The sequence below is a fragment of the Cricetulus griseus genome, chromosome 7, assembly GCF_003668045.3.
Source record: "Cricetulus griseus strain 17A/GY chromosome 7, alternate assembly CriGri-PICRH-1.0, whole genome shotgun sequence".
NCBI classification, from domain to species: Eukaryota; Metazoa; Chordata; class Mammalia; order Rodentia; family Cricetidae; genus Cricetulus; species Cricetulus griseus.
In genome coordinates, this window is record NC_048600.1 from 50,629,224 (window position 1) to 50,641,247 (window position 12,024).

The 12,024-nt window shown below is 48.5% G+C and overlaps 1 protein-coding gene and 1 non-coding gene across 2 annotated transcripts in view; both read left to right on the forward strand.

The window, feature by feature from the left end:
* Slit3 (slit guidance ligand 3) overlaps window positions 1-12,024 on the forward strand; it is a 575,059-nt gene that overhangs the window by 486,267 nt on the left and 76,768 nt on the right. The window contains exons 15-16 of the mRNA XM_027425222.2: window positions 5,958-6,108; window positions 7,458-7,532. Coding sequence (XP_027281023.1) covers window positions 5,958-6,108; window positions 7,458-7,532 — 226 coding nt within the window. The remainder of the gene's footprint in view (window positions 1-5,957; window positions 6,109-7,457; window positions 7,533-12,024) is intronic.
* Mir218a (microRNA mir-218a) lies at window positions 933-1,012 on the forward strand. The gene has a single exon (NR_105178.1). It is a non-coding gene; the product is annotated as a microRNA mir-218a (primary transcript).

Genomic DNA, 12,024 nt, shown 5'->3' on the forward strand with positions numbered 1-12,024 from the left:
GAGGTGGGATATTAAAACTGGTCCATGGCACACAAGACCATCAGACTGGGTCTGCCTCATTCTCTCCCATGATTCCCAGCCAGAGAAGGGATGTAGAAATCAAAAGGACTCTAAAGTTACATATCTTACCAGCTAATCAATTGGTTCTCCAGCCCTTTCCTTCCTTGTGTTACTCTGACAAAGGGCCCTTATCAGAAGCCAGCCTCTAACCACTGTCCATGCAATAGCACGAGTTCTGTGTCAGTGTTCTCAGACCATGGTGACTGTAGGTGTCTCATTCCCAAACCTAAGGCCCCACTGAGTCTCCCTTCTTTGTCCAGCTGAAAATATGTGGTTTTAATTCTACATTCTTCCTCTACTACACTTCACACCATCTGGGGTGAATTGGCCCAAGAGACCCAGGGATCCTGCAAGGTACTCAGGAGCCCTCTGAGTTGTGGGATATTAAAGGGAGCTTTTGCCTGAAAAGGAAATTGTGCTGTGCTAGACCAATGAGAACTATGGGCAATCTCTTTTATTAATGGGCATAGACTGCCACTAGCCCCTCAGCTGTGGGGTCGGTCAACCCTGTGTCACAAAGCATGAGAAGATGCATTGCTGATTTTTCATGTCATATCAGATCCCACAGTGGGATGGGGCAGACTTTGCAGGTCCAATCCAGGGTCAACATGTAACTGGTGTGTCATCTGCCAGGATAGCTGTGAGTGTCTGATGGCTTCCCACCTGTCCTTCTGTCCTACTGAGTCTCCCTGGGGCGGGGTGCAGGGAGGTGGGGCCCCTATCTTTGGCAGGATCCAGTGGACCGCACTACTGGCACTAATCACGCTCGGTGGGGGCCTGCTCTGGCTCCTGCTTCTCCACGCTGCTTCCTCTGAGCTCCTGTCCTCTCTCTGACGCTGCTTCCTGACCTTGACTCTGACCAGTTGCCGCGGGGCTTTCCTTTGTGCTTGATCTAACCATGTGGTGGAACGATGGAAACGGAACATGGTTCTGTCAAGCACCGCGGAAAGTACCGTTCTCTCCTGCAGCATGGCCCGCCGCCACCGCCACCACCGCTGGACTCTTCTCTGCTCTGGATCACCACGCCTGCCAGACCCACAATTCCCAGTCTTAATTCACAGAGGGAAGGGAGGAATGGGAGATCCTGAAGGAGTCAGGGACATGGTGACAAAGGTTTAGAAAAACCTATTGGGGCCATGCTAAGAGTATCCACAAATCCTATGCAAATGGTGTCACTGTGCCCCAAGTCTGGTTCTCATGTGACCCCAGGAGTGACAGCTAGGTTCTGACTTCCCATTTGAAGAAGACAAGTATACCTAAGGCATAAAGTCCCCCATTGTTTCGTGGGGGAGTCCCAGCACAAAGTCACCGAGTGGTAGCTAATGCAAAGGGTGGGGCATCCTGCTCATGACTTTCACCAGCACCTCTCTTGGCATGCACTTCATGTAAAATGAATGCAGGCATGAGCACAGGTAGAGCTGACATGGGTCTGAGACCTTGAACTTGAACTGGGTCTCCTTCTGACCCCATCTCTCATTCCTCATGAGTACTTAGGCTGAGATCCTGTTGAAACGTGATGCTGAACCTGTTTTCTTAACCTTGGACCATTTTTAACATGGGGGTGTGGGGCTCTTCATCTGGTACCATTTCAGAGGCCAGGAGAGGTCTGCACATACAATGGCTGTCTCTCAACACAGAGAGAGGGATCTTGGCACCTTCTCTTTAATTTGTTTCTTGATAAATCCTGGGCCTGGTGTTACCAGAAGACTTTGTTGCGGTTTGGTGCTAGAGTGTGTGTCTTACTCTATGAGAAAGAACTAAGGTGAAAACAAACCCTTATTTAACAGTAGGAGCCGGATTCTGTGCCCCAACCAAGTTGTGTGACTCTATCTCCTCTCTGATTGTGACTCAGAGAAGGGCCCCAGCCACTGATGAGTAATGGATATCCTATTGGTCTCTCTGAACTTACTATTGGTCAGGTTCTGGATGCTTAGCATCATCACACTAAATGCCGTAACACTTTAGAACCCATTTTACAAATGAGAATATTGAGGCAGGATATTAACTAACTGGCCCTGGGGTATTCTAGCTCCCAATTGGCTGTGCTTTGCCTCGGTGCTGTCAAGCCCTTCCTCTTCTGGACACTTTGCTTTGAACGGAAAAACTTTGAAAACTTTGACTTGAATTGATAGGGAGTTGAAGATGTTTTAAACATTCTCTTTCCAGCTTACATCTGCTATTAGAAATGGCTTGAGTAAAAAGGAAAGAAAGCATTGTTCAATTGGCTCTTCTTCTACAACAGGAGCATATAAGATATCATGGGTACAAACCCTCCTACATAGAGAAGCATCCACAATGGCGGCACCCTTCCTCAGCATCTCCATGATGCTATGGCAGTAGGCATGTGGCTGTACCATGGGTCTCTCCTACTTTCAGGCAGGTGACTGGGCTACAGGGACAGCTTAATGCCCAAATGATAGCCAAACTCATTCTAAAACAGCTAGTGTTTCTCAACCACAGGTGTCTGGTTCTCCCTGCCTGGCCTAGGAATGGATGTCTATATATGTGCAATGTCCTCGATTCCATTCACCACTCATTACTTGTCCCTTTGCTTGTCCATATCACTTTCTTTTCAAGCTGATGAACCCTGACAGGCCTTTGAGCACCCCCACCCCAGTTCCTCTTTCTGAGGTTCTTCCTCTCTTCCCACCCATCTTGGGCATGCTGGGATAGAGGAGGAGAATTCTGGACACATATGCTGGCTTCCCCCCGGCTGACCAGATAATGAGGTACTTTAGACACCTCACACTCCCTCCCAGACACAGATGTAGAACAAGGGTATATAAAAAATAAATAAAAAATAATTGCTGTCTGTTTTCACCTTTCACCCAACCTGTGTCTATTAAAGTTTGTCTGTGATTGTGTACCATGTGTTGTTGTTCTGAGATGTCTGCAAGTGGGGCAGAGGCCTACCAGGGCAGTGGCGGGCAAAAGCTAGGTGGTATCAGCTCCTCCGAGGCCCGCTCCAGCTGGGGCTGAACTTTATGAGCTGTCTTCAAATCCTGCAAGATCCCTCCCATCTGAGCTCACCCCAAAGAGGAGGAGCTGCAACCTATTTCAGTTGGTTCTCTCCTCCGAAGTATTTCTGGCAGTGACAAATATGCATTGAGATTGAAATTGACTTTTAAAGCTCTGGAAAAGTTAAAAATACTTTTGGGTAGTTATGAGCATTAGGCATAACAAATGGTTCCGAGGAACCCTGGGTAGCTTCCGTAATGAAATATGAAGTGACGGAGGTGGCATTTCGTGCTGGCTCTGACTGGGAAATGAACTTTTTCGGTTATGTACATAGGCTGTTATTAACATTTCTGGTTCCCACTCATATAAAATATCACTTTCCGACCCCCTCGTTATTACAAACCAGGGCAATAACAAAAACAGCAGGGGGAAAAATGCTGGAGAGAACACATTAGTCCATCGAATCTAATTGCAAAATCATTTCATTAAAATGGGTCAGCAGCTCCACTGCAGAGGTCTGCCAGTTATAACCTAACGATACTACTGAGAGCGATTCCTGCTAACTACAGACTGCTCTCACCTTGATTAAAACGAAAATGCATTTAATAGGCGGCCGTCCCCAGCCAGTGCACGGCTGCCGGCTCACAGTAAAGTGCAAACTGGGCTCCCTCCTGTCTTTCTGCCTTTGATCAGTAGTCAGGGTTCCTCTGTTTCCCAAGTATCCCATTACAGACATGTTCCGACGGAAACATAACCGTGCACATGCAAAATGCCCCCCCTACAACATCACCATGTAGTTCCACGGACAAAACCAGAATAGGTTTTCATCTGGCAAGAGTTGCAAAAATAGTCTCGCACTCTGGTACATCTAAAGAGAAATGGTGCGGGCTGGGGGCTTATTCAATGGGTTGATTCGCGCAGGCCAGGAAAATTTTACATAAAACATTGGAGCAGGAAGCTGCTTAAAGATGTGAAGTATGAGCATAGGTTCTGTTTATACAAGGCTCGGGGTGCAAAGGGAGATGAAGAAAGTAGAAGGGAAGGTGGTAGAGAGGAACGAAAGGGATACATCAAGACTTCTGACTCTATGTTTCAGCTAAATAGTGTCACTTGAGAAGAGAGGCCCACCGATTTTGTTCTCAATCAGCAATGACCACAGGGAGATAAATGGGAGCAGAGAACACAAGAGCAGGGGAGGGAGACCGGCGATTGTTGCCCCCTTGTCAGAGCTCACTGGAGGAGAAACCCTTTCCATCTGCCTCCACCACATCAGACTGTATGGCTGTTGTGAGAGATGTGAGGATAAAGGTTCAATCACAAGGCACTCTAAGACCTACCTAGTCACGTGGGTCTCTGAAAACTAGCCCTAGTCCATTCACCATGCACTGAGAGCCCCATAGACCTTAGGGTCTTCATCTACAAAGTTAAGTTCTAATCTCAAGGGTTAAGAGGAACCACCCAATTGAAATGCAGCTGGCTGCTGGTTCAAGTGCGGTTAACTGTCAGCTCCTGTGAAGTTTCTATAGCCTCTAACAGCCAGATATTCTGTCAAGATCTAGGAAGCATGGAGTAGAATCGCATGGGTCCATACTGTGCTTGCCTTTTCCTGGAGACGCTGCCTCTGCTATAACTCACACAAACTCCTGGGAAATAGGAGCTGGGAAGTCGCAAAGCCTGACCAAATGCACCACTACAACATAGGGACCTCTCGAACTCCATGTTGCCATGCTAATGCTTCAAGCCGTTCACCAAACACATGGTGTTCATATACTCAGTCACTTAAGAAATATACACAGAGTCCTCAGGCTCGTGGCATTCCACTCGTGCCTTAGATGAACATGAACTGAGCTCACATTTTTATACCTAGCAATGCGCTAATGAAATGTGGGTGTGAGAGCCTGAATAAGCCCCAGCACAACACCCTCACTTCAGGAGAGCTCATGCCCCTCCCCATTGCCACTCGAATAATTCATGTGCTCACAGAGGTCTATCTGACTGCCCCCAAGGGCATGTCTCAGAGACATCAGTCTGTCAGGCCTGTTGCCATCACCAAATGACCTTGAAAGAAATGAAATTTTGAAAAAAAATAAATCTTAGGTCCAACTTCTAGCTCATGGCAACTGGCCTTTAACTGACGTTAAAGAGAATGTCCTCCTGTCTATGTGGAAGTCAGGGGTGACCCTGGATGCCTTTTGTTTTCACTGTGTTTAAGAATTGGATTCATTGCCAGTATATTTTAAATAGCTGGCTTCTCTTAACACAATAAAACAAAGAAATCTCAGGCAGCTATAAGCCAAATTCTCAAAGCATCAGAGCTATGGGCTCTGGATACACTAGTACTCCATCCTCATCAAAATCAGTCAGGCAAGATGCTGGTGTGAGTACCAAATGAGTGTCTGGCCTTCTTCAGTCATTGCCTGCAAGGCCGGGAAGACCCCTCCTCAGACCTTAGCCCTGCCCTCCAGTAGCCCCCACAAAAGTCCAGTCTTAGTCTCCAGTTTGTAGATGGTAAGCATTGTGGAAACAGGAATCTCCTACACCTGTAGGCTGGATTCTGTGTAGGCGCCTTGGGGTATTTCTCTGACAGAGCATCTGTAACATTAATCAGCTTCTCAAAAGGTCCATGACCCATAAATGACTAAGAGCCCACAGATCTGAAGCCTGGCTTCTTGGAAGACAGAAAGTGATGAATGGCAAAAGACCATGTGGGAAACAACATAAATGAGGGGTGTGGAGAGTGCCAGCAAGATGGCCAAATAGTTGTCAGTAATGTCTGCTGCTTGATACCCCACCACATAAGCAGTTTCTCCCAAGCCTGCATTCACACACACATACCTCCAAACTCATCACCTCATTCACCATCCCCACTCCCCACAACTTTAGACCTTGTGCTAGGAAACCCAAATGATGATGACAAACCCCTCTTTGGCCCCACATAGGCTCCGAGGATTATCGAAACCGGTTTGGCAGTGAGTGTTTCATGGACCTCGTGTGCCCCGAGAAGTGCCGCTGTGAGGGTACCATTGTGGACTGCTCCAACCAGAAGCTGGCCCGCATCCCCAGCCACCTCCCTGAATACACCACTGACCTGTAAGTCCCACCCCTCCCTACGTCTCTTTACATATACCTAATCACTTTGAGTTAACCCGAGTGGGGTCTCCTGTGTACTTGGCTGAGAAAGACACCCAGTCATGCCTGGGCAGGTTGCTTGCAAGTGAAGACCACTCATTGGTTCTATGAATGCTTTCTGAACACTCACCATAAAGCAAGCACTGCTCTTGGCTTACCTTTCTACAGTGAACAAAGCAAATGGTACCTCCTGGCCCTTGGGAACTTATACTGTTGCCAGAAAAAAAAAAACATGTTAAATAAAAAGTATTACTAGGCAAAAATACAACAAAGATGGTTAAATGTTTCTGAGTTGTCAAATAGCTGTCTTAGAACGGGACATTGGTTTATCCAAAAAATGGGCATGGCTATGAGGGCAATCTGGCTGCAACATCTGACGCCCCAATGATCACCAGGGTTGATTCTGCCAATCTGGCCAGCTAGGTGGGTATCCCCACCCTCCTTCACTGCTCCATGTGTGTACCCCCAGATGTGGCATGCTTGGCTAGAGAGGATGACCTTCCCTGATAGAGCTTCCAAACAGTCTCTCAAGGTCGTAGAGGATAAAAGATGGCCTGTGTGGCTAAAGAGACCTGACATTGACCTCACCTCTGTTCCCTCCAGCCTCCCTGAGACTGGCCAAGCTGCTTCTCAGATCTGAAGCCCAGTTTCCCAGCTGCAACGGGGGAGTGAGGGGAGGTTGGGGGGATAATGTCTCCCTCTCCACTTCAGAAGGTCTAGGAGACACAGGCATACTGTTCTTTCTGACTCTTGGCACAGAGTGAGCGCTGGATAGACAGTGGCAGACTTGTGACTATTGTTGCTTTCTTCGACTTCTCTAGTCATTGGAAGGCACAGCAAGGCTCTGAGCATGGAGATGCTGGGTGCAGGGACCCTGAGCCCCCTTGGAAGACAGAAGTGGTCAGGAAGAGATGAACAACTTGGGCTCAGGAGACCCTGAGGAAATTTCCCTGGGGGTGCAGGTTACCATTGGTACCCCCCCCATAAAATGACTGAGGTATTAGGTATTTGATTGGGTGTTGAAAGAACAATATGTGTCTATGCAGAGTGTGCAAGAAGCCACCACCCCATAAAGCAGGCGTGGGAGGGGTCAGACTCAGTGTCTTTCTGCCCGTTCCCATCAACTGTTTCCTGCAGAGCCCCTCACTTCATACTGAAGTTTTTCATGATCCCCTTGAACTTTACTGAATGTGAAGTTCAGACAGAGCTCAACCAAAGCCGTGTGAGGAAGAATGGCAGGCGAGTCGAAAAGACAGGACTCACCCCCCCTCCCCCCAGCTAAGCTCTGCTTTTTCTGGCTTCCCATGTAGGCGACTGAATGACAATGACATCTCTGTCCTGGAGGCCACTGGGATCTTCAAGAAGTTGCCCAACCTTCGAAAAATGTAAGTCACGTTGGAGGACACAGCAGCAGTCACCTCAGCTTCCTGACCCCTTACCCTTCACTCCCACTCCTGAGCTTCCTCCTGTCCCCTGCTGCGTCCTGGACTGGACCAGGAACACAGCACAGACAAACATGAACCTTGGCTGTATGTTGAGTTGTCAGGTATCAGGTGGATTGTATGTTCCACACCTCCTTGTCTCCCTTCCCTTGCCCCCTCTACTTGTCCCTACCCTCAGCCCACATTCAGCGTCTACCTCAGAAGGTTGAAGTGGGGACTTGGATCTGTAACAGCAATGGAATAGGGGTGTGTGGGACCCTGTGGTACCGGCACATGGGAGGGGCACATCAGAAAGGAATCCCCAGCTGCTCCCAGTCGGTTTGGTCCCAGAGTTCCCTGGTCTGAGCAGAGTTTGGGCTTAGGCGAAGGACCCACATGCTGCACTGGCTTCCGTAGTGCATGGCTACTTGTCTCGACCCTCTCTCTCCCTTCCTAGGAGTTGGGACCAGCTCATAAAGACAGAAAGAAGGATGTTGCCCCTTGTGATAGCCCTTGTCTTTGGCCAGGGCTGCATGCCTGCCTCCTGGATATCAATTTCTTTAGTCTTCCTTTACCCATCTTGTGCTGGCTTCTTGTTCTATGCTGGGCAGGTGAGGGAGCCATAGCTCAGAGAAATTCAGTGACCACTCTAAGACCACACATTGAATACATGTCAAAACTTGCTCTCAGACTTGGGTCCATCTCAGTCATACCAGTGTGAGGCCAGCGTTGCTTCTCTCCTCACCCCTTCTGAGTGTCTCAGTAGAGGTGTCAGAATAGAGAGTGTGGGCTTTCACCATCTGACTCCCAGGGCACACTTGTCTTTAACTGCCCTTTCTATCCCACCCTGCATCCGATATCTCCCAGCCTCACAGCAGTGTTTCTTCAACAAGGTAAAGTGGTCAGACTCATTTCTATATTTACTAACTCATCTCTGTACCAAAATCAACGCAACCCTAAAATCACAATCTTCTAAGCTGTTTGTATCATTGACATACATATGGCGGTAGAAGACCTACTCATTCCAACATGTGTCCTTTAACTGAGACACGCATTCCCAGCTGAGGCTGAACACAGTGATGCCTTCTGGGTTCTGCTCTCACACTGTAAGCAAGTATCCACTTTGCTGTTTATCCGGTGGTATATGCTTTGCAGTTTTGTGCTTTTTGGTGCCAACTTTGGCCCAAGAACAGTGCTGGCACACTGTCTAGATACCCATAGCCTGAGAGGGCTGCACTGTGCCTCACTGAGGGCACACGTGCTGTGGAGGAGCTTCGTGTATTTGTTCAGGCATGAGCCCAACACTGCTGGCCATGAGTGCCATGTTGATGGATCAATAGTATAGTAAATACAGTGTCTGAGCAGAAGCACTCACAGAACAAGCTTGTTATTGATCGGTTGATGGAAATGCCATGACCAGGGGCTCACAGGAGCCTCATATAGTTTCCCTGGGAGCAGAGATTCAGTGTGTGCACTCATTCAGTGTTCCTGGTGATGTAGAATGTAACAATCGTGAATCATGAGGATTGTCTGTAAGTCTTCATTTGCTGTTTATCATACTTCTATCCATCAGTTCCCCGTAGCCAAGGGAACAGATGCCTTCTAGGCCCTATGCAGCTGCTCTCTCAGTGGTACCACTCATGGGTCCCTGCTGACTACAGCCACTGCCTTTAGCCACAGGCCCATGCAAATAAATCTGTGTCAGGAGCAGGAGATGAGCTAGGTCTCTGAGGGGACAGCGGAGACCAGGGCACATCTAAGGCTGTCACTGTGGCCCAGCACCCATGAGCTTCTGAGACCCAGCATAATTAGGAACCACTTAGATGTGTCCTTTTCATTTCTAACCAGAGGAAGGTGCTCTTTGGTTTCAACCTCCAGACAGATGTGGAGGTGAATAGAGAGGTGAGGAAGGTGTTGAAATGAGTCAGGTTGCACGAGTACCGATTTGCCCAGCAAAGGGGATCCCAGGAGTCTGCTTCTGCAAAGAACACACAGTCTGCATACACGCCATTTAGGTGAAAGTCACACAAATTGTGTTCCCACTTGTGATAGGGATGTGAGCACAGAGAAATACCACTGTAGGCTAAGGGAAGCAAGAATATGAACATGTTATAGGAGATGTTACAGGAGGCAGCTGGTGTCCCCATCCTCAGCCTCATGCAACAGACCTGAGTGTGGCCGGATGCAATGCCAGATCTCAACTAAAAGAGCAGATGCCACTCAGATAATCTCTATATTTGCCATGCAGGAGTGAACGTCGGGGCTGCCAAATACCCCTCACTGCTCAGGCCAGCTAAACATTCAGGTGTGGGAGGAACCTGCAGGCTGGCCCTCATCCACCTGAGTTCAGCTCTGCTCTCATCCACTATGTGATCCTACGAGACCCTTTGGGGTGGGAGGGGGTGGGGGCATCATTTGCATAGTAAATTCACTTTGCCTAAGAATAATGACTAGGATCAGAAGTAAACAGGTGACAAGGTGCTGCTCAGAGGAGGAGTGTTGCCTCGGACACACATGATCCCAGGTTCAATCCCCAGTACTACACAATCCCAAACAGGCAAATAGGAAGAAACAAGAATGAAATGTTGGCCACATCAAGGTGTTAGCTGAGAAGATGCCAGAATCCAGTGCCAGTGGGTCAACTAGCCTAAAGTATCCATTTACATATATAAACAGGGGCTCTGCACAGTTAGTTTGAGGAGCCTAGGAAGTAGGGCAAAAGTGCGACATGGCTGGGAAAGCTCTGATGACCACAATGGTAATAGAACCAACAATAGCTAGAAGTCAACACTTAACTGTTTGTCTGTGCCAGAAAGTTCTAGTGTTTATTTAATGTTGCCCTCCCCAGACAAAACCAAAGGCTTTGGGGATTGCTTTTTCCACACATATGTAAGCCAAGATGTTGAATGTTAAGTAATTTCTCCAAATTTAAAACTCAAGCAGGAAGCAGAGCCAGGAGCCAGTGGCAGCAATGCAGGTGACCTGGGGAAGGTCACCCCATGGAAGGCGGTGACTGTGTATGCCCCGTGCGTGTGTGTGTGTGTGTGTGTGTGTGTGTGTGTGTGTGTGTGTGTGTGTGTGTGTGTGTGTGTGTGTCTGTCTGTCTGTCTGTCTGTCTGTCGTCTGTCTATGTCTGTATGTGTGTGTGTGTGTGTGTGTGTGTGTGTCTGTGTATCCACACTTTCGTAAGTACCAACCAAGACCCCACAGGGTAAATCCAGCCCCAGACAACCAGCTGCAGCCACTGTCAAATGAATGGTTCTTGTGCCTGGACCAGTCACTACCCTACTCCTCAACAGCAGTGGTTGTGAGTCAGGATATATGATAGTATAGTGACTGAAGCCAGTGTTGTGGACTTGCCAAGCTGCCTCACATTTGGGCCAGGCCCCTAAGGCTGCCTGGTTCTAAATCTACCATTTTTGATTGGAGCAAAGGTAATTGGACCTTGTGCTTTCTGCACCTCTAACCCTTATACTATAGCAGCTGCACACAGCTTTTCAAAGGGCATCACAGCTGTGAGCCGCTCAGTGGGAGGGCACCTGCCTAGCATGCTTGAGACCCTGAGTATCAGCCTTAGCACAGAAAGATTTGGGAGGGGATAGAAAGACAGGAGGGTGGAGTGGGAGATGGAGGGGAGGAAAAGAGAAAGAGAGACTCCATGTTCAGAGCTCTCCTTGCAGTGAACTTCAGCCCAGTTATGATGCTAAGGAGACTCACCCACCCGTAGCCTAAAAACCAGCCAGCCTCTAGCCAAAGTCATGGTCACATGGTTGAATTTGTTGCTACTTGCTGTGTTTTTAAGAAAAATTAGTTTCCCACTTTTAAAACCTGGGGGTTCTCAGAGAAACCATAAAATCTTGCTTCCTGGTACCTTTGGGGATATCAAATGCCCTGGCAGAGCTGGCCCCACAATCTCAAGTTGGCCCAGTAGAGTCAAGCAGAACAGCAGCTGCTCCCTTAAATGAAAATGAGATCCTGGTCACCTTTGTTTCCAAGGGGCCTGCTTCTCATCACCATTAAGTCACCTGCCTGGAGCCGGTGAATACCTGAGCTTGTAGTAGTCCTTCAGGAAGGGACAGGCTCATGGTCAACAGACAAAAACTGCTTCATCCTGGCAGTGTGCCAGAATGTATGCTCAGCATGGCCCATTGCCCTCAGTTTCCAGAAAGGTCCACTGGGCTCTCTGATGCATTCCTCCTAGGACTGGGCTTTAAACAGAACTGTAGCTCTGTCCCACATAGGAGTAGCTGGCTGACCCTGTAACCCCAGGGAATAACAGCCTAGGAGAGCCTGGCCGACTCTACTTGGGCTCAGGCTGGGAGCTGTATGAATCCCCTGTGTGCCTCTGTGTTTTGGGGGGGAATGGAGTCGGGTACACAGCAGTTTGCAGCAGCAGTACACATGGACCCTGTGAACCACCCCTGAAGAAGCAGTAAACATGGGCCCTCTGAATCAC